We start from the raw sequence: 23218 nt of genomic DNA, 5'->3' as shown, positions 1-23218 counted from the left end.
CTATCTATCTATCATGTAGTGCCTTTCCTATCTATCTATCTATCTATTATATAGTGCCTTTCACATCTATCTATCTATCTATTATATAGTGCCTTTCCTATCTGTCTATTACATAGTGCCTTTCACATCTATCTATCTATTATATAGTGCCTTTCCTATCTATCTATTATATAGTGCCTTTCACATCTATCTATCTATCTATCATCTGTTATATAATGCCTTTCCTATCTGTCTGTCTGTCTGTCTGTCTGTCTGTACTGAATGCTATAACCACATGTGTACCACCCTGCCAGACTTCATACTGAGGACTGTGGTGGTAGCGCCCCTGCTGGTTATAAACAGCAACTCTACCTGCCATATCTTTACTATATTTAATAGTGTGGTAACCAGGAGGCGTGCATCTCCCCAAACCCCGGACCCAACAGGCACAGAGGCCAAGTCCGGCACACATCACACCTTTATTCAGCTGTGGGAAGCACCTTTATCTCACTCCCCACAGAAGCACACCGTACAAAGCACCAAATATTAAATTCCCAGTCCTTTTTCTTCCCATCTCTCAACTCTCCACTCCTCCTCCCGACTCTGTCTCATTCCCCAGCGGGTGGTCGGTCACATCCACTGTTGGACCTCTGGCTACTCGCTGATTTAAAATTAGCAGGCAATTCGCTCAGATGTCCCCTTTTATGTGCGGTGTAAGATCATTAATTGGTTTGGCCGGCGACAATATCGGGCTTTAGTGGGCTGCTCCGTCTGCTGGCCGTGAGCGGGTGAGCATGCAGCTCTTTCCTTTGAGTCCTGCAGTGTCTTATGGGAGATGGAGTTCTGGGGGCTAGCCAATAGCTGTCGGGATTCCCAATCGGCAGAGATCTCAGCCACTCCCCATCCTTCCTTACCTTTTGCGGAGGCGGTGCATCCGTCGCCCACCTCCCCCTTCCCTTTTATCAAGCTTCATCCTCTTCCTCCTGGCTTCGGCACCTTGAGTAGTGGCGGCTGGCTCCTTTTATAGGATAAAATGTTGTCTTTTATAGCACCTCCGGGTGTGGCGAAAGTGCTCCCAAACAGGGCTCGGTAAATGTCCAGGCACCCCTTGGTGGTTGCCACTGGCCCCAGCAGGGATAAGCTTCTAAGCTCCAAACCCGTGTCCCCATCTGCAAGCCCGTGGGCCTGCCCTCTAGCATTGAGATAGTGTCCAGAATAAGCTGTCTACCTTGGTCCTTCCATTATCAAGGTGTCCCAGCCAGGTAAGGGCCCCGGCGGTCTGCCACAATAGATATTAGTGAAAGACACAGTCTGCCGGTCACATGCACTTCTCCGTCTTTGTCATTCTTTCATTCTGTATCCCCAACTTGACACTCATCAGATGGTTCTGCTCTTCTTGTTTGTCTTCCTATCATGGTGTTCTTTGGCACGTCATCGGCCTCTGCAATTTGTTTGGTACTCAACAGATGTCGCTAGTTCATTTTTTCTTTGTCTCAATAAACCCATGAGCACCGGTCAGTTTGTCAAGGTTGCCATTATGTGAAATGCTTTGAATTTCCAGAACGTATGCGGTCATCAGCTTTCGATCAAGTCCAAGATCAAGGTTCTAGTCCCACTAGTTCACGAGTAATTGCGTGACAGATGGAGCTTTGTATTTCATATATGTGGACAGTAGTTTCAAATCACATTTTCATTAATATTAAATAGCTGTCTGATGTTAAATTATATACTTGGCATGCTGACAAATACTGTATTTAGTAGTGCCTGAATATTAAAGCCTGTTTATGATATGGTGACGTGTAAAAACGCTTCATAACATTGGGGAGAAGATAAAGTGCACTTAATAATAATATAATATTATAATAATGATTCTTTACATTTACATAGCGCTTTTCTTGCTACTCAAAGCACTTTACATAGTGAGTGTCAAGCCACTTCAGCGACCACTAATGTGCAGCACCCACCTGGATGATGCGACGGCAGCCATTATTGCCCCAGTACTCTCACTACATGTTATAGCTGTTAGGTGGCTAAGAGGTGAGGAAGAGAGAGAGACAATTAGAAACAGGGGGTGATTAGGGGGCCAGAATGACTAGGCTGTGGTGGGCAATTTAACCAGGACATCAGGATACACCCTGCTCTTTACAAAGGATGCCCAAGGATCTTTAATGACCACAGAGAGTCAGGACCTCAATTTAAGTCTCATCTGATGGACGGCCCCCCTTTTTTACAGGACAGGGTCCCCGTCACTGCACTGGTACTTTGGGATCCACACACAGACCTCAGGGTAAGCGCCCCCTGATGGCCTCACCAACTCCTCTTCCAGCAAAAATCCAAGCTTCTCCTAGATGGTCCCTCATCCAAGTAGCTTCAGGTGGATTACCTGTTCTGAAGTGCAGGTGATCTGGCAGCTTAGGGCATGCTGACCAGAGCTTCATGGCTGACCTGAGTTAAGAACACATCGAGTACTTCACGAAGACTTGTCAAACATTAAAGCCTGTTGATGACAGGAGGACATGTGTGTTTCTCATCAGCATCACACTTAGCTAATGTTAGCAGTCTCTCATAAAAGCACGGGAAAGGTGCTATATAAATAAAATATATGATTATTATTATGATGAAGAAGATGATGATGATGATTATTATTATTATATTATGATGAAGATGGTTATTATTATTATGATGATGATTATTATTATGATGGATGATTATTATTATTATTATGAAGATGATGATTATTATTATTATGATGGTGAAATTGATGATGAAGATGATGATTATTATTATTATGAAGATGATGATGATGATGATGGATGATTATTATTATTATTATGAAGATGATGATTATTATTATGATGATGATGAAGTTGATGATCGATTATTATTATGAAGATGATGATTATTATTATTATTATGATGATGATGATGGATTATTATTATTATTATTATTATTATGAAGACGGTGATTATTATTATTATGATGATGAAGTTGATGATGATTATTATGATGATGAAGATGATGATGATTATTATTATTATGATGATGATGATGATGGATGATTATTATTATTATTATTATGAAGATGGTGATTATTATTATTATGATGATGAAGTTGATGATTATTATGATGATGAAGATGATGATGATTATTATTATGATGAAGATGATGATTATTATTACTATGAAGATGATGGTGATGAAGATGATGATGATGGATGATTATTATTATTATGAAGATGATGATTATTATTATGATGATGAAGATGATGATTATGATGATGATCATTATTATTGTTATGATAGATAGACAGATCTTAAGATACATAGATGCCTCAACCGTCTGATAGAACATCTGCAGCATCTTATTGCAGATGTTGAAGGACGCCAGCCTTCTAAGGAAGTATAGTCGGCTCTGTCCTTTCTTACACAGAGCATTAGTATTGGCAGTCCAGTCCAATTTATCATCCAGCTGCACTCCCAGATATTTATAGGTCTGCACCATCTGCACACAGTCACCTCTGATGATCATTGGGTCCATGAGGGGTCTGGGCCTCCTAAAATCCACCACCAGCTCCTTGGTTTTGCTGGTGTTCAGTTGTAGGTGGTTTAAGTTGCACCATTTAACAAAGTCCTTGATGAGGTTCCTATACTCTTCCTCCTGCCCATTCCTGATGCAGCCCACGATAGCAGTGTCGTCAGTGAACTTTTGCACGTGGCAGAACTCCGAGTTATATTAGAAGTCTGATGTATATAGGCTGAACAGGACCGGAGAAAGTACAATCTCCTGTGGCGCTCCTGTGCTGCTGACCACAATGTCAGACCTGCAGTTCCCGAGGCGCACATACTGAGGTCTGTCTGTAAGATAGTCCACGATCAATGCCACCAGGTATGAATCTACTCCCATCTCTGTCAGCTTGTCCCTAAGGAGCAGAGGTTGGATGGTGCTGAACGCGCTAGGGAAGTCCAGGAACATAATTCTTACTGCATAATTGATTGATGATGATTATTATTAAGATGATGACTTTTATTATTGTTATTTTGATGATTATTATTATTATTAAGATGATTATGATGATGATGATTATTATGATTATTATAGTAGTCCAATGCGTATGTGTAGTACATGTAGACAAAGGCCAGGAGACAAAATGTCGTCTTTGGCAGAATCAAGGCCAATGTTTTCAGGCTGTCTTGATGTTCAGCATGTCTGTGACAAGGCGGCCAGTGATTCACAGTTTTCTAATGTCAGACGTGACATTTTGACAAATGGTTAGCTGCTGTTTACTTTTAAAGGACGGGAAAACGTTTCACAGCTCTCTTAATTGTTTCCTTACATCCTGACAAAACATTCTATGGCTGTTTAAAAGAAGGTGCGTTCACGACGTGTTGATAGATGCTTTGCAGCCACCTAAAATGAGTGTGTTTGTTGTTCCAGCGTGCCGATTGTGTGTCAAACAGCTCTCTTGTCATCAGAGGACGCTCAGGATGTGTGTAATACCTGAAGGACCCATTCACACGCACATCCGATCGGCCTTCTGAGAAATCCACGCTTCCTCTCTTCCCTTCACTTTGAAACATTTCCCCTGGTGGTATTGACAGTTTCCAACATTCCTAGGAAATTTGATGCTGTATTACATGTGTTTGACATGTCGACAAATAACCCACCACTGTCTGTTAGGATGGGATGCAGATTGCTCTGTCCGTGGAGGCATCTTTAGCAGTCTGAGACCATCCAACCATCCATCTGTTTTTCAGTCTGGATGGTGAACCCAGCAGTCTCTAAGCAAAGATGTCCAGAATTCTCTGTTCCCCACCAGCTCCTCCAGCTCCTCTATGGGGGGATATCAAGGCGTTCCCAGCATAGCTGGGAGATACACTATAATCTCCCCAGCATTCCCTGGGGGCTCCTCCTGGTTAGAAGCCTGAAACCCCTAACCAGAGAGCAGATGCTTGAACCACCTCCACTTGCTCCTTTCAATAGGGCCCATGTGTCTGTGCTTCTTATCCAATAAGGCTGAGCACCCGACACCCTGCGAAGAAAGGACATTTGCACCATTTGTATCAGCAGCTGAGTTCTTTTGGTCACTACCCAGAAGCTTGTGACCACAGGTGAGGGTAGGAACATCGATCAGCTGGTAAATCGAGGGCTTTGCCTTTTGACTTAGCTCTCCCTTCCTCATGACAAACCAGTACAAAATTTGCAGAAAAAGAATAAGTCAACTGTGAAATATCAGCCCAGCTACTGGCAGACACTGAGACAATGTCCAAAAGCACACACTTCTATTTCTTCTGCACACAAAACACAGCGACCCAAACCAGCAACAATACTGTTCACAGTCCTCTCTTTTTCCTCTTCCCTCTCTTTTTCTTCTGCCGCCTCCACTCCTCTCCCGCTAGCTCTGTCTTCTACCTTCTCAATTCCAGCTCCCTGAATGGAGTGAGGTGGCCTCTTTAATTCTGTACCCAGAAGTGTGGTGGAAGTACAGTGATCCCTCGCTATATCGCGCTTCGCCTTTCGCGGCTTCACTCCATCGTGGATTTTATATGTAAGAATATTTAAATATATATCGCAGATTTTTTTCTGGTTCGCGGATTTCTGCGGACAATGGGTCTTTTAATTTCTGGTACATGCTTCCTCAGTTGGTTTGCCCAGTTGATTTCATACAAGGGACGCTATTGGCAGATGGCTGAGAAGCTACCCGGCTTACTTTTCTGTCTCTCTTGCGCTGACTTTCTCTGATCCTGACGTAGGGGGTGTGAGCAGGGGGGCTGTTCGCACACCTAGACGATAAGGACGCTCGTCTAAAAATGCTGTAAGATTATCTTCACGTTGCTATCTTTTGTGCAGCTGCTTCCTGAAACGACATGCTGCACGGAGCTTCACATACTTAAAAGCTCGAAGGGCACGTATTGATTTTTGATTGAAAAACAAACTCTGTCTATCTCTCTGCTCCTGACGGAGGGGGTGTGAGCTGCCGCCTTCAACAGCTTTGTGCCGCGGTGCTTCGCATACTTAAAAGCAAAACAGCCCTATTGGTTTGTTTGCTTTCCTCTGTCTTTCTGACAGACTCTGCTCCTGACGCGCACTCCTTTGAAGAGGAAGATATGTTTGCATTCTTTTAATTGTGAGACAGAACTGTCATCTCTGTCTTGTCATGGAGCACAGTTTAAACTTTTGAAAAAGAGACAAATGTTTGTTTGCAGTGTTTGAATAACGTTCCTGTCTCTCTACAACCTCCTGTGTTTCTGCGCAAATCTGTTACCCAAGCATGACAATATAAAAATAACCATATAAACATATGGTTTCTACTTCGCGGATTTTCTTATTTCGCGGGTGGCTCTGGAACGCAACCCCCGCGATGGAGGAGGGATTACTGTACTGCAGTCCAAGGCTCCGGAGCTGTCCAGGCAGCCCCTGTGGCCCCGATGCAAACCAGGGGAGGGCTGCCCTCTCGTGTCCCAGGGGAGGTACTGCTGTTGTCATGTCCCTTCCCCCGGTCCTCTCCTCAGAAGGGGGTCCCAACCGTGTAAAACTCCCAGTCATTTACCACACAACGACAACAATTTATTTCTTGTACACCCCGAAATCAGACAAGGGGTGCCACAGTGGGCTTTCACAGGCCCTGCTTTTTGATACCCCCCCCTTAGTCTTTGACTTTTGAGCGGGAAAAAAACTCCCAAAAAAGACCCTTGGGGGAAAAAAAATGGAAGAAATCTTGGGAATTGCAATTCAGAGAGTGAACTCCTTCCCGGTAGGTTGGGCGTGCAATGAGTGTCAGAAAAATGGGGTAAATTCGACATACAAAACGGAACACAAATAATCCTCTTCACAGAGCTCGATGGCTAGAAATACAAAATGCCATCAGTAGAAACTACAAGGCAAAATGCAAAGATATAGAAAACAAAAGTTACAATCTCCACAATGAATGTAGGCTCTCCTACTCCTGAGCCTTCTCAGCAGACTTGTATGGCCAGGGGGAGGAGAGGAGTAGTGATATCAGGGTGGCCCCGCCTCCTGGGGCTCCAACCATAAAGGGCAAAAAACATAAGCACACCTAAGGGAACAGTACACGATTACAGAATTACATCTTGCCTGAAGAAGGGGCCTGAGTTGCCTCAAAACCTTGCATATTGTAATCTTTTTCGTTAGCCAATAAAAGGTGTCATTTTGTTTGACTTCTCATTACATTCATAATGGCTAACACGGTACAACACCCTAGTACTGCAGAATTACATTGGAAACCTACAGAAATAACATTAAGACATGAAAAAATGAGAGGTCAAAACTGACAAAAAAGAAACACCATAAAGCATAAAATATAAATAAATTAACACCGATACGTAACACTTGGCAGATGCTGACACTTGTTTCACAGCTATCAGAAATGACAACGTTCTGCTGTGCACACGTGTGTCCCGGTGTCCTAGTGCTGAAGAATGATGCACCGTATATACTCGCGTATAAGTCAGATCTTGAAACCCGAAAAATCAGACCCCGACTTATACGCACATTCAAAAATGCAATTTTTTTTTTTTACATCTTCTCACCTCCTCCAATCTCTCATCAGTTTCTCAGACACATCGAATTTTGTTACAGCGGCGCAGTTACCAATTTCTTTCCCCACTTCAATGACTTTTAATTTAAAACCAGCTTCATATTTTCTTCTGGTCGAACGCTCCATCATAGATAAGGGATGCTCTTATGATAAAGGTGTACGAGGGTGTGAGATACAAAAAACACAAAACAGTGCAAATGTCGCTTCGGAATAGTTTGGGTATTACTGTGTGGTGACATGGGCACAAAAGAGAGAGCGCGAGAGGTTAGGAGCACATGCCGGTACAGCGCAATGCCGCACCCACATAGAAAACAAAGGCCGTGTGCTCCGTGGTTACTCTCTCAGGTGGGCGTTAGCATATCGTAATCTCTTGGACCAATAGCGTGAGTTTTCTGCATTTGACTTGTATGACCGACATTATAAAATACTGGAAATTATACGGTAAAATCAAGTCCTGACTTATCCGCGGGAGAACTTAAACGCGAGTATATACGGTAATATAAGTTTCACAGCAGTGTGAGGTTCTTAACCTGTGAACAAGCGTTTTGAAACTCTTAATATTTGTCTGTGACAAGCTGAAAGATGTTCCTGGCTTGTAGACAAATGTTTACCAACGCCATCTGAGTGACTCAGGGTGGATCAGAGACAATTCAGACGCAAGACCCGCATGACACAGATTCTAAAAATGTGCTCGACTGATTAGTCAATGTGACTGCCTCTTTTTTTGTTCATTATGCTTTCACATCTTAGAATAACGCGGCTGAAAGTCTCCTCCGGTTTTTATTTTATTTCCACATGTTAGAGACACCCATAAAGGTGTCTCACAGTGTGCCGGACCAGAAGCACACACTTTTGCTAATTGCATTTGCATTTTTGCTATTGTGCTTTTTTTGTCTCCTCCATGTATTCTGTGAAGAAAAAAAGATCATCCTGGGCTTGTTAGGATTTACTTTCTTTTTTATTTTTTTCTGACTTTATTAGGATTCATTTGCAGTTTTTTTTTACTTAGTTTCAATGCCCGCAGTATCACATTGTGAGTCAGTCTGTCATTATCCAACCCACTATATCCTAACTACAGAGTCACGGGGGCTGCTGGAGCCAATCTCAGCCAACACAGGGCACAAGGCAGGAACAAACCCCGGGCAGGGTGCCAGCCCACCGCAGGGCACACACACACCAAGCACACACCAAGGACAATTTAGGATCGCCAATGACCTAACCTGCATGTCTTCGGACTGTGGGAGGAAACCCACGCAGGTCTCCTTACTGCGAGGCAGCAGCACTACCACTGCGCCACCGTGCCACCCATATCACAATGTCTGCTCTTTAAATCATAATTTAAGGATGTTAGTTTAGTTTCGACTTTTGTTGCATTTTGTTCCCATTGCCTTTGTTGTGATCGACGAGTCCCAGGGTCCCAATAAGTGCCAAAAGGACTTGGAAAAATCAGGAGTGGTCTCCCCTCAACTTTCTTGTATACTCAGATATGGGCATGGATATTTGAGGAGTAAAATGTACATTAAAGAACCATGAATAACAAATCAAATCAAATGAATAATATATTGAACAATTATTATAAAAGTAAAGTTGATAAAATCAGGCTCTGCAGCTGCAGGAATAAAAGGTACAGTGCCACTTCTGGTTAGCAGAAATAGCTCAAAAGTTGATAGAAATCTACATTTTGTACCTAATACTTGTATGCAAAATTTGGTTGACTTAAATGAAAGCGTACTCAAGTTGGTCTAAAACATCGAGATTCATCAAAGTCTCGACATCGAATTTTTGGACGATTCCAATACTTTCCCTATTTACTTTGTATGCAAGAATGTAAAAAATGACAATAAAATGACCACTAGAGGGGGATGTCAGCATCAAATCCTGGCTATATAAATAAACTGACACCAACATAAAGACCTGAAAAATAATAACTCAAAATTGACCAAAACATTAGGGTTGTCAGTTCACATGACTGAAAATCGCTGGCCATGTCGCGTTTATCGATCGCGCGCTCGCCTTCCAGCACAGTCGTTGGGCAGAGACGTAAATTTGTGAGGTGGAGTAGGCCTTGGTGAAAGTTCTGCACATGGCAGTTACAGCTCTGTGATGTCCTGCTGGCCTTGCAAAGCATCATGGGGCAGGTAAAAAATAGTTTGTCTTGAGTGGATTGTAGCGAGTTCATCTTAAAGTAGGATGAGGAGACCGGCACACACACGAATCTCCTGCTCTTAGGAAAAACTAATTCTATCGAAAAACGGAACCAGACAGAACCTTAGCCCCAATTTGATCCCCTTAGATAAGATAGAGATGTCCTTTATGTATTTAATGAAAGGAAATAACCACCCCAACAATAAATTCAATTAAACAAATAAGAATATATTTTATAAACAACCAAACAAAACTATAAACAACCTATAACCAATCCTACCCAAATCCAGAACAAATAAACAGAAACTAATTAAATATGACACCCTCCCCCGAACCCCTCTATAATGCACTCCCCATGTGACCATTTACAGACAGCACAAAAAAAATTTACAACACATACATATATGGATGGCACGGTGGCGCAGTGGTAGTGCTGCTGCCTCACAGTAAGGAGACCTGGGTTTGCTTCCCGGGTCCTCCCTATATGGCGTTTACATGTTCTCCCCGTGTCTGCGTGGGTTTCCTCCCACAGTCCAAAGACATGCAGGTTAGGTCATTGGTGATCCTAAATTGTCCGTGGTGTGTGGGTGTGCGTGGGCTGGTGCCCTGCCCGGGATTGGTTCCTGCCTTGCGCCCTGTGCTGGCTGGGATTGGCTCCAGCAGACCCCCGTGACCCTGTGTTAGGATATAGCAGGTTGGAAAATGACTGACTGACTGACATACATATATATACAAATATAAATTAGACATACACGCTCCCCACACGTTCCCCAGTCCCTTTTATATCGACTTTCTCTTAGCTTTGTTCCAACCGGCCTGGGAAGTCAGCCAATAAATCCAGCGTACTAGCCAGAGTATCCCACTGACTTGTTAAAAAGAAGCAATCTCACCGGCTTGGCAACGACTCTTTTATCAAATGCTGAAGTCTGCCTCACCCGGGTGTATTGGCATTAACATCCCTCCATGGAAGATGCAAGGGTCACAAATTTAAGTTACAGCCATGCGCTCCGATGACCTTTCCTCGTTAGCCAGCACTCTCTCTTTTCTGTGCGCCTGAACCGTTCTTGTTACGGAGCCTTATTTGCTTTACAGATCGCTTCCTTTCTAATTCACCTTCCCATCTCCTTCCTAAACAATTCTTTTTAAAATGCACGCCTCCTTCCCTTTTGACATTGGTTCTCCTTCTTCCCACATACACCAGCGCGTTTAGGCAAGGACCCACAGGCGTGGTTTGGCCCCCTGCTCCCCTTAAAGAGATATCCTCTAAGACACTCATTCCCTCGGATATCTATTCCAAAGGAAGCAAGCGGCAGAAACAGATAAAAGCGCATAAAATATGTAGCAACCGTTACAGGATTTCAAATTATGCAACTTTTTCTTGTGGTGTAGGTCAGATTTGCCAGTCTTGGTCGCTGACCTCATCTCTACATTTGTTATAGCGTATGCCAGATTTGCCAATCGTAGTCACTGATCTCATCACTACATTTGTCATGGCGTAGGTCAGATTTGCCAGTCTTGGTCGCTGACCTCATCTCTACATTTGTCATTGAGTATGTCAGATTGCCAATTGTAGTCGCTGACCTCATCTCTACAGTTATCATGGTGTAGGTCAGATTTTCCAGTGGTGGTCGCTGATCTCATCTCTACATTTATCATGGCGTAGGTCAGATTTGCCAATCGTAGTCGCTGACCTCATCTCTACATTTATCATGGCGTAGGTCAGATTTGCCAATCGTAGTCGCTGACCTCATCTCTACATTTGTCATGGCGTATGCCAGATTTGCCAGTCTTGGTCGCTGATCTCATCTGTACATTTGTCATGGCGTATGCCAGATTTGCCAGTGGTGGTCGCTGATCTCATCTCTACATTTATCATGGCGTAGGTCAGATTTGCCAATCGTAGTCGCTGACCTCATCTCTACATTTATCATGGCGTAGGTCAGATTTGCCAATGGTAGTTGCTGACCTCATCTGTACATTTGTCATGGCATATGCCAGATTTGCCAGTCTTGGTTGCTGATCTCATCTCTACATTTGTTATAGCGTATGCCAGATTTGCCAATCGTAGTTGCTGACCTCATCTCTACATTTATCATGGCGTAGGTCAGATTTGCCAATCGTAGTCGCTGACCTCATCTCTACATTTATCATGGCGTAGGTCAGATTTGCCAATGGTAGTTGCTGACCTCATCTGTACATTTGTCATGGCATATGCCAGATTTGCCAGTCTTGGTCGCTGACCTCATCTCTACATTTGTTATAGCGTATGCCAGATTTGCCAATCGTAGTTGCTGACCTCATCTCTACATTTATCATGGCGTAGGTCAGATTTGCCAATCATAGTTGCTGACCTCATCTGTACATTTGTCATGGCATATGCCAGATTTGCCAGTCTTGGTTGCTGATCTCATCTCTACATTTGTTATGGTGTATGCCAGATTTGACAGTTGTAGTCGCTGATCTCATCTCTACATTTGTCATGGCGTTTGGTGTTTCACCCTCTCCGGGGTGCAAGGGTCCAGATTGATGGTATATTTGGCCATTTATTCTGTAACAATATGGACCATGGCCTGGAGGCAGGGATATTTGTGCACCCATGGATGCACAGGCTAATGCACTGTTGTACTTTCTGATATTTTCCAAGAAGTGCTTGGAGTTTGGGTCTAAATATGTCAACAGGGTCTTAAACCTGTCAGGGTATCTGTAAGGGTTAATTCGAACTCGACCTTTATGGCAGCAATTGTATTCTCCACCTTGCTTGTTCTCACAGGTGAAGTTGAATGAATTGCAATGTTTGCATAGGTTGTCCAATGCGCCAGAGTGGTGCTCCAGAAATTCGTCCTCAATAATATCGGTGTGATTGCAGATGGCAATGCCGTGCCGCTGAGCATTGTCTTTCAACCCGTGCTGCATTTGCGGCTGATAGAGCTTCTTCAGTCGCTTGTGCACGATTTCTTTCAGCGTTAGTAGCATTTATAGCCGCACGCTGCTCATCCGTTTGTTGTGCACGTTGTGTACGTCTGGTCACATTAGCAAGTCTACGTTCCTCGTCAGTCATGTGACTTCATTTCCTACGCATCCTTTCCGCGGCCGCTGCTGTTGTGGCCGCGTTGCGATCGTCACTCATTTTAGATCTGAGATCAGCTAAAATTTAAACAATGACCGTTGTTAATACCCAGCCATCATTACTCATGCTTCTAACTTGTATTGAGTCGAGGTATTGACATGAACACCATACATACGGATACTATCAAATTGTATATAAGGATATAAAAAGTACTTTTTTAAAAACCACACTAAGTAAAGTAAAAAATAAGTCTCTCATACATCACTCATAAAATAAAAGCGTGGGCGCTTTTCAACAATCAACATTCAAAAAACACTTCTTAAAATCTTAGCAAAAGCACCCAACGTTTATTTTATGAGTGATGTATGAGAGACTTATTTTTTACTTTTTAGTACACTTTTTAACTTAATATAAGTGTGTTTTTTAAAAAGTATTTTTATATATATATTATTTTCAACTTTTTAGTCTTGGGTTTGTTTTAGTATAATTTTGTAATCCATATTTGAACACTTCCTTTAATATTGCTATCCATTACTAGCGCCATCTATTGGTGAAATCTTGAACTATGCTTCATATGAACATTTCATTTCTTAATTAACATGGATTAATTGATCAATTAGTGAGACTGATTATTGATTCCTGTATTGTCATCGGAAGTGAGTATGTGTGCAAAATTTCAAGTCACTTGGACAATAGGAAGTGGGTTAAATATCGATTACAGGATTTGTACCAGACAACAAACAGATGATGTTAATATAAAGCGTGGTACAGTAATCCCTTGCTATATCGCGCTTCGCCTTTCGCGGCTTCACTCTGTCGCGGATTTTATATGTAAGCATATTTAAATATATATCGCAGATTTTTTGCTGGTTCGCGGATTTCTGAGGACAATGGGTCTTTTAATTTCTGGTACATGCTTCCTCAGTTGGTTTGCCCAGTTGATTTCATACAAGGGACGCTATTGGCAGATGGCTGAGAAGCTACCCAACTTACTTTTCTCTCTCTCTCTCTTGTGCTGACATTCTCTGATCCTGACGTAGGGGGATTGAGCAGGGGGGCTGTTCGCACACCTAGATGATACGGACGCTCGTCTAAAAATGCTGAAAGATTATCTTCACGTTGCTACCTTCTGTGTGCAGCTGCTTCCTGAAGCAACATGCTGCACGGTGCTTCGCATACTTAAAAGCTCGAAGGGCACGTATTGATTTTTCACTGTTTTGCTTTTCTCTCTCTCTCTCTCTCTCTCTGCTCCTGACGGAGGGGGTGTGAGCTGCCGCCTTCAACAGCTTTGTACCGCCAGTGCTTCGCATACTTAAAAGCCAAACAGCCCTATTGATTTGTTTGCTTTCCTCTGTCTTTCTGACAGACTCTGCTCCTGAGGCGCACTCCTTTGAAGAGGAAGATATGTTTGCATTCTTTTAATTGTGAGACAGAACTGTCATCTCTGTCTTGTCATGGAGCACAGTTTAAACTTTTGAAAAAGAGACAAATGTTTGTTTGCAGTGTTTGAATAACGTTCCTGTCTCTCTACAACCTCCTGTGTTTCTGTGCAAATCTGTGACCCAAGCATGACAATATAAAAATAACCATATAAACATATGGTTTCTACTTCACAGATTTTCTTATTTGGCGGGTGGCTCTGGAACGCAACCCCCGCGATGGAGGAGGGATTACTGTAATAATAAAATAGTCACAATTTATTTTTTGCTGCATGATGTGATTTTGTCCACTAGATGGCAACAGAATCGATATTGAGACTCAATACTTTACATCAGATCATAAAAGCTGAACCCGAGGGGCACTCGGGCTTAACCGTTTTTACACAGAGTTCCAGCCCGAGAGACACTCAGGATTACCAACACCATGGAGGTTAAGACATCTATCTGTTGAAGCGGGTTTGCTTTGTTTTGGCGTTCCCTGGTGGCAGCACATGACTGAAGATCTAAAGTTTTTTAATACTTTGTACGGGGTTGAAAAATGAAAACTTGGAAAAATTGAATTCTGCTACTGGTGGTACATGTGTGCCCGTCGCCACCCCAACCTCACCCTTTGCTCCTCTTGCTTTTCTCCATTCAGCTGTGTCAGAGTATGCGGTGTTCACTGGACGGGCGTATGCATCCCAGTCGAGTCCGAGGAATCTCCACATTGTGACTGTGCTGAAACTCAAACGCACCCTGCTCATTGGAGGCAGGTGAGTGGTGCAAAACTCACCAATGAAAATGTGCCCACCTCAAAGGGGGGATCCCAAGAAGGAGCTCATTTACTTAATTTAATTTTTAGATTATTAATACTGTATGTCAATAACTTGGGATGGTGGAGTGAGTTAGTGGGGGCGGGGGAACAGTATTTGGGTGACTTGTAGTTTTAATTAGAAGTTTACAGATGAAGAGGTCAAATTCCATTAGAACAAACTCCATTTTAATGAGATCCTGGTCAATTTCCTGTGGAACTAATGTTAAAAAAAAAAACTCATGACAACAAAATTCATTTTATTTACAAAATTCATTACCACAATGTAGTTTTCCATGAAAAAAGCAGCAAAACACGTGTGCTTCTTCAGGCCCTCCACTCAGGAGCTCCGCTGAGAAGCCAATTAGATTGTGAGTTTATGTCACATTGGGTATTGCAGCAGACCGGCTTTCTTGTGGGCGGGACTAAGGGGCGAGGTAACCGTCAATCAAGTTTGACTTCAGCTCTACTTGTGGAGCTTTGGAGCTCCTTTGCAAGTCTCAGTGATTTGATGGGCACCCAGCCTGACTGTCTGAAGTCCCATTTCAACAAAGTCTTTATTATTAAGAAGGGACATCGGGGGGCCACAGAAGATCTTAAAGCAGACTATCCTGGCCAGTCCTTCACACAGCATTCCATTCCTGCTGGCAGACTTAGTGGGATGTATATAGCAGCAGTGCCAATTGGCTAAACACGTCTTTCTGTACTTACTGTAATTTGGCCAAAGAAATGGAGGAGGGGACCGAAGATGGTTAAAAAGCTCAGTCTAACAACTTGCCATCTTTCTCTGTGTCATGCCAGGGATAGCATCTACAGCTTAGACCTGGAACATCAGCCGCAAGATGAAATATTCTACCGCAAGGTAAGTATCACTGCCAAGGCCTGAAGCAGGGTGGCTCAGAACACAACAGGTGATAAAGCCGATTTCTATTTGTTCTCAGTTGTTGTTATGCCAATGTGCCCTATATATGCCCCAAGGCAGATGTAGCACTCTGAGTAGCTGTTACCTTACTGTGACTCTGGTTCACTCGGATTGACAAGGTCCTGGTAAGGTCTGCATTTTAAAGTTAAAGTAGATACCCTTGCCCTTATGTGCCACTCTGTGCTCTCCTGTCGATATGCCATTTAGTCTTTGTATTCTGTTTGCCTGTGTTCTAATATAGATATGCCACTCTGTGCTGCCAGTGCTCAAATATAAGTATGCCGATCCTTAATATGTTTCTCTGTACTGCTGCCTCTATAATAAGCCAGTCAGCACCGTCCCCTCCTTAATATGCCATTCCTGAAATATTGTATTGTTTTGAAACTTTTTTATGATTGTGTCTTCATTTTCTTCATTCCTCTCAAACTCTGTCCCTACATGTGATGTTATTATTACTTCTACTGTCCTTTCTGTAATATGCCAGTCTGTATTGCCCATTTCTTGGTATATCATTCTATAGTCATCTTCTTTAATATGCCAGTCTGTACTGCCTACACCTGAATATGCCAGTTTGTGTTTCCCCTGTCTTAGTATGCCAATTGGTGTTACTTCTGACTCAATATGCCAATCTCTACTGCCCCTTCCTTTGTATGCCAAGCTGTACTGCTCATTCCTTGACATGTCATTCTTTACTATGTCCGTTTTAATTGCCCATTTCTTGGTGTTTCATGCTATAGTGCTCCTTCCTCAGTATGCCAGTCTTTACTGCCTTTGCTTAAATATGCTAGTCTGTACTGCCCATTTCTTGGTATTCCATTCCGTGGTATTCTTTAATATGCCAGTCTGTACTGCCTTCACCTGAATTTACCAGCCTGTGCTGCCCCTGTCTTAGTATGTCATTCAATGCTACTTTTGATTTAATATGCCAATATCTTCTACCTCTTCCTTAATATGCCAGTCTGTATTGCACATTCCTTGATATATCTTTCTATACTGCACCTCATTTACTATGCCAGTCTGTGTTGCTCATTTCTTGATATGCCATTGTATAGTGCTCCTTCTTTAATTTGCCAGTCTGTACTGCCTTTGCCTGAATATGCCAGTCTGTGTCATTCTAAACTAGTCATCTTCTTTAATATACCAGTTTGTTCAGCACAGCCCATGATGTGCCACTCTGTACTGCACCTCCTTTACTATGCCAGTCTTTATTGTCCATTTCTTATTATGTCATTCTTTAGTGCTCCTTAATATGCCAGTCTGTGCTTCACTTTGCTTGAATATGCCAGTCTATACTTTACATTTTTTGCTATGTCAATCTATAGTCTTCTTTAATGTGCCACTCTGCACTGCCTTTGCCTGAATATGCCAGTCTGGGTTTCCCCATCTTAGAATGATGTGATATAGTCTTCTTCTTTAATATGCCAGTCTTTACTGCACACCTCTTGATGTATCATTCTGTACTGCACCTTCTTTTCTATGCCAGTCTGTATTCCCCCCTTCTTGGTATGTCTTTCTATAGTCTTCATCATAAATTTGGCACTCTGTACTTCCTTTGCCAGAATATGCCAGTCTGTACTTTCCCTGTCTTAAAATGCCATTCACTGCTACTTTTGATATGCCACTCTCTACTGCCCCTTCCAAATATTCCCATGACTTATCAGAGCACTTCCTCTGCCTGAATATACCAATCTGTGTTGCCCTGTGCCTTTGTGTGCCACTCTGTGCTTCCTCTGCCTTAACATAATTCTGTTCCTACCTTTGTATGCCAGTCTTTACTGCCCATTTGTTAACAGACCACTCTATACTGCTCCTTTTTTAATGTGCCTGAATATGTCTGTCTGTTCTTGCCCATGGCCTAATGTGCCAGTCTCTGCTGCCTCTAATCTGTACTGTCCTTCCCTTATTGTGCCTATCTGTATTGTGCCTTTCTTACTATACCAGTCCATACTGTTCCCTTGTCTATCTCTACTGTTTCTTCATTAATATGCCAATCTGTATTGCCCCTGCCTTAATTTGCCAGTCTTATGCTGTACTTCACTGCCCTTCCCTAAAATAACAATGTTGGGCTGTGCTGCCCATGCCCTGATTTGTCACCCCATACAACCCTCTTTAATTTGCCACACTCCACTACCTCTAACCTAATGGGATTTTGCCAGTCTATGCTGCACCTTTTCTAATGTGGAAGTCTGTGCCACCCTGTCCCTTCATACATAAAAAATGCAATCCAGTGTCATCCATGTCTTGGTCCAGTTTTGCCATCCTGCTTCCCTGTATTGCCCCTGGCCACTTTGTGCTGCCCCCTGCCTGATGCATATATGCCATTTTAAAATGATGTGCCCCCTACATTTCAGCAAACTCCTTTTCTTAAATTGCTGGGCACAGCAGAGTGAAGTGCTTACTATGTGCGGGTGCATCCTGTGTTATGTCCACTGGTCTCACCGTCTGTCTGTCTGTCTTCCTGCAGAAGATCACATGGGAGCCCACCGAAGAGAACATCAAGAAGTGCTTGCAGAGGGGGAAGAGGAAGGTGAGGCTGGCAGCTGCCCATCCGTGTGCAGAAGCCTGGCATGGGCCATGCGGTGCCCCCACTGTGCTCCACCTGCAGCCTCCTCGCATGGCTGCTTTGTCACGGCATGTTGTAGTTGGATTTTAACGAAATGATTTTGTCAGAAGTGATTTATTAGCCATCGAGGTAATTGGATTTGCAATTAATTATTTCTGGTTGGCCGATCAGAATGTGCAAGTCCTGCTAATTCGGTAGAAAATTACACTTCCTAATTCTATTACCGTCGGCTCTGGCCTCTGGTGAGTAACCCTCTCTAGGTGGTGATGTGGGTGGCGTGAGAAGCACTTGTGCCGGCACCCTGCCACTCTGTGCCCTCCCTTCAGAAATGCCAGCGTGCAGCCTTTTGAGCGGAGTGAGTCACTGGCATCACGCTCTGCTTACGCACAAACACCTGCCAGGCTCCCTGGCACAACCTCCTGGCACATCTCTCAACTTTTTACTGTTCTGGAAGCATTGGCACAACCTGTTTGGCGACCTGAAGCAACTGAAAGAAGCCAATGCTGCTTCACAACCACTCACACTGCTGCTTGGTGCCCTTGAAGTGCTGGCACCGCCCGCTTGTACCTGGCATATGCACAAGATACCCTGTTACCCTGTAAGCTGCCCTTGAGCCCCTGCCAAGACTTCGATGCCCTGCAGCAGAAACCCCTTTATTACAGTGGACGTGGAAAGAATTCGGATCCCTTTGGTTTTTACACACTTTACATTTTAAATGGATAGATGCCCATCAGTGTACACTCGGTAACCCATGACGACGGCATGTTTTCAGAAATGTCTGCAAATTTATTAAAAATCAAAAACTGAACTCTCTCATTCATGAAAGTATTTGGACCCTTCATTCAGTACTTTGTTTAAGCCCCTTTGCCAGCAATTCCAGTTTTAAGTCCTTTTTGGAGAAGTCTCTACGAGCTTTGTACTCCTGGATTTGGGAAGTTCATCTCATTGTTCTCCATGAGATTGGATGGGGAGCGTCTGCAGTCAGGACACTCTACAGATGTTATATGGGCTTTAAGTCTGGACCACTCAAGGACACTCACGGCAGCGCTGACTGGACTGTATGCTTCAGATGATTGTGGGGTCCCCAGTCTGAGGTGGTCTGCACTCTGCAGCAGGTTGTCTTCAAGGACCTCTCTGTCCCTCTTGTTTTATGCTGCCACCACTATGCCAACCATAGGGATGATGCTCTGTACTTGTAATATTTCTGTTGCACTGTTATACTGTATTAAGGATTACTTGTGTTCTGTTCTGGGTATTTTATTGTATTGACCCCCCTTTTTTGACTCCCACTGCACGCCCAACCTACCTGGAAAGGGGTCTCTCTTTGAACTGCCATTCCCAAGGCTTCTTCCGTTTCTTTATTTGGGAGTTTTTTCTTGTCTTCTTAGAGAGTCAAGGCTGGGGGGCTGTCAAGAAGCAGGGCCTGTTAAAACCCATTGTGGCACTCCTGGTGTGATTTTGGGCTATACAAAAATAAATTGTATTGTATGAGTTGTGCCCAATCTTTGCCAAACATAATGCTTGGGGTTTTGCCCCCAGAATTCATCTGACTCATGCTCTCCAAGTCTGACATTTGCTTTTCATTCAAGCGTGGCCTCCATCTGATTGATGGGGTGCTGCTGTGATGGTCGTCCTTCTCAGGGGTTCTTCCCATCTCTGCAGAAGTTCTGTTAGAGTGACCACCTCCCTTCACTAAGCCCTTCCTGCCCGGTTAGTCCGTTTGGCCAGGTGGACAACTCTAGGAAGTCCTGGTGAAGCCAGATTTGTTCCATTTCACCATCCTTGAAGCTAATGAGAACACTTGGCGTGTTACATATGGTCACTTCTCATTGGACCTCTTGGGTTTCTGTCCTGGCGTGCCGTGTGAATTGCTGGACGTGTGACTTTCTAAGTCACTTCAGTTGACCACAGGTGGAGTCTAATCAAGTTCTAGAAACATCTCAAGGAGAATTAAAGCAAACGGGAGGCACCCGAGCACAATGTGGAGGGGCACATCAAAGGCTCTGAATACGCCTAGGAAGAAGAGATTTCAGGTTTGGATTTTTTAATACATTTTCTGACCTTTCTGAAAACATGTTCACTTTCTCGTTGCAGGTTATTGAGTTTAGATTGATGGGCAAAAATGGCACATGTATCCATTTAAAATGAATCTCCAACACAGTAAAGTGCTTCCTAAATTTACTGCATGTACCAAGTAGCTTTCCATTGGCCTCAGACATACCTCTCACTTTTAATGCCAGTGACGCTCTTCAGGCCTGTAGAATCAGGGGCACTCCCAGGGTACCTTATTGCCTACACCGTTGGACCCCCAAGACGTGGTCTCATGATTTTTCTTTTTCTTTTCCTGCGCTAGGAAGAGTGTCGGAACTTTGTGAAGGTCCTGCTGTCCTTTGACAATGGAACTCTGTTCGCCTGCGGGACGAATGCGTTCAGCTCAACTTGTATAAAACTTGGGGTGAGTTGCAGCCATCGGTGGGCGTTGGCGGCGAGGCTCGTCAGAGACCCTCCTATTTCATTTCCAGTTCTCCTTCTCGGCTCGTTTTCCTTTCATTCTTCCCAACTTGACAAACCGCCCTTTCCCAGTGACACTTTTTTGTCCTCTGCTGCCCCCTAGTGGTTTTAGTACCCTTTTCTCTTTCTCTTGTAACAGGTGAGCTAGTGAGGGTGATTTATTTATTTAATTTTTATTTTTCGTTCTCTCTTTTCTGTTTATCGGTTCACCAGCCAGGCACCGTTTGCCTCTGGTAGTCAACATCTGTGCCTGAGTTGTGAAGCAGACGGCCAAGTGCGCCTCTAACGCGTGTTTATGTGCTTTCAGGCAGACTCTCTGGAGCGGATCGGAGACCCAGTCAGTGGAACCGCAAGATGCCCACAGGACGTCCAGTACAACAGCGTTGCCATACTTGCAGGTGATGTCTGGCGACCAGGGAGCTTGATGTCTAAATATAATAGTTTTTTTTTTTAACTTGATAGTTTATTTTTAAATGTTCTGTACATCCAGATGGAAAGGCAGATGTTAGCGCACTTTGGATTGGTAAGCGGAGGATTTTATTGTGTCGGGTACAGACAAAGTCCAAAGAAAAGATGAGGGGCCACTCCGTTTAATAACAAACCAACAAATAAAACGGCTCGGCAGCAAAATAAACAAGGCGCTCGATTGCGCAAGCTCAGAAAATAAAGCACACGAATCGCAGCCTCTGATGGTTCCCTGCTAACGGTCTGCCTGTGTCTTGTGGAGCTCCGTCCTGCAGGAGGCTCGGGTCAAGACTGAGCCAAGTCCTTCTGGAAGTGGGCGGGGCGTTTTAACGCGATGATGGCACCCTGAGACGCTTCCTTCTGGAATGGGGCGGGGCGTCTCAGCGCGATGAGGGCAGGGTCTTGTCGGAGCTGCGCGCACTCTGGCATTTTATGGTTCTTACTGGGATGTGTGGTTCGTTTGTAGAACCCATTGCTTCACAAAGCACCACTTCATTATCTTTGCATATGAAGTTTTTTTTTCTTTGTGCTTTGAAAAACTTCCTAATGTGTAGCGAGAGAAAAAAAAATGTTTGGCAGGCTACCTAGCAGGACAATAACAGATTAAAACCTGGATTTAGCCTGTTATTGTATACAGTGACAGTCCATTTAATATCATGAGCTATTGGTATTTCACAGATCTGTTTATCATCTACATGTGGTTATTTACTTGTGGTACCGGCAGTGGCGTAGCTATGGGCGAGCGGAGGGGGCGGTCCGCCCCGGGCGGCACATTTTTGGGAGCGGCATTATTGGCCTAAATGCTCAGAACACTTCACGTGTAAACAGCAGGGTTCGAAAAAATATCACTCATGAATGAAAAAAGTGAAATTCTCTGATTTTCATCCACAAATGCTTCAAAAATCATTTTCAGACAGTCCTTCTGTGACGGCATCAGACACTGCAGTTGAAATTTATGAGGCAATAACAAAAATAAACAGAAACATTAGACAGAGATAGATAGATAGATAGATAGATAGATACTTTATTAATCCCAAGGGGATATTCACAAATTCATTACACCGATAATAATTTCTAGGAAGATAAACAACTAATTCACAATGTATAATTTCGTTTCGTTAACAATCCGAATGCGTTCTTGCTCATCCCCACCTATCACTTGTACACCACACCGATTCTGGTTTTCGCAGCGTAATTATATTAAACTAATAATCAGAACACGGCTTATCAGTGCGTCTGTACTATATTCTTGTCTAGTTGATGCTTATAAATAATTACAGTATATGTGAAAAAAATATTGCTGTTTATCCTCTTTAATAAAATCCCCGTGTGAGTCCAGGTGTCCGTGTGTGTCTTCTGGTGAAGTGCGCATGCGCGGGTCACGGTGCGATGCGCGATATTACTGTCAGAGAAAGTTAAAGGCGTTTTACGGAAATACAAACCAGTATTACTGCGAGAGGAAATTAAAGGTACACAATACAGTGACTCATATTACAGCCACATACAAGCCAGTATTACTGTCAGAGGAGATTAAAGGCATATTACCGACACGCACGCCTGTATTAGGCCTACCGCCAGAAAAAATTAAAGGTATATTACGGACATACAAGCCAGCGGACAGTATTACTGTCACAGAAAATTAAAGACACACAATACACGGCGGCAGCCCACGAAGAACGGTCAGCTCAGCAAGTAAACATCAACAAAAGAAAGGCTGAAAGAAAGAAAAATACGACCAACAAAAAGAATGAGGTCAAGGTCCCTTGCCATTTAATATAGA

At 43.4% G+C, this 23218-nt stretch overlaps 1 protein-coding gene across 2 annotated transcripts in view; it reads left to right on the top strand.

Annotated features, from left to right (window-relative positions):
- sema6bb (sema domain, transmembrane domain (TM), and cytoplasmic domain, (semaphorin) 6Bb) overlaps positions 1-23218 on the top strand; it is a 229338-nt gene that overhangs the window by 160415 nt on the left and 45705 nt on the right. For both annotated transcript variants that reach the window (XM_028816503.2, XM_051935255.1), the window contains exons 3-7: positions 14825-14939; positions 15779-15839; positions 18364-18426; positions 20816-20917; positions 21281-21371. In XM_028816503.2, the coding sequence (XP_028672336.1) occupies positions 14825-14939; positions 15779-15839; positions 18364-18426; positions 20816-20917; positions 21281-21371 (432 nt within the window). The remainder of the gene's footprint in view (positions 1-14824; positions 14940-15778; positions 15840-18363; positions 18427-20815; positions 20918-21280; positions 21372-23218) is intronic.

The sequence above is a fragment of the Erpetoichthys calabaricus genome, chromosome 12 (assembly GCF_900747795.2).
Source record: "Erpetoichthys calabaricus chromosome 12, fErpCal1.3, whole genome shotgun sequence".
Lineage (NCBI taxonomy): Eukaryota > Metazoa > Chordata > Cladistia > Polypteriformes > Polypteridae > Erpetoichthys > Erpetoichthys calabaricus.
The sequence above is the reverse complement of the archived record's forward strand: the minus strand, read 5'-3'. Positions and strand labels throughout refer to the sequence as shown.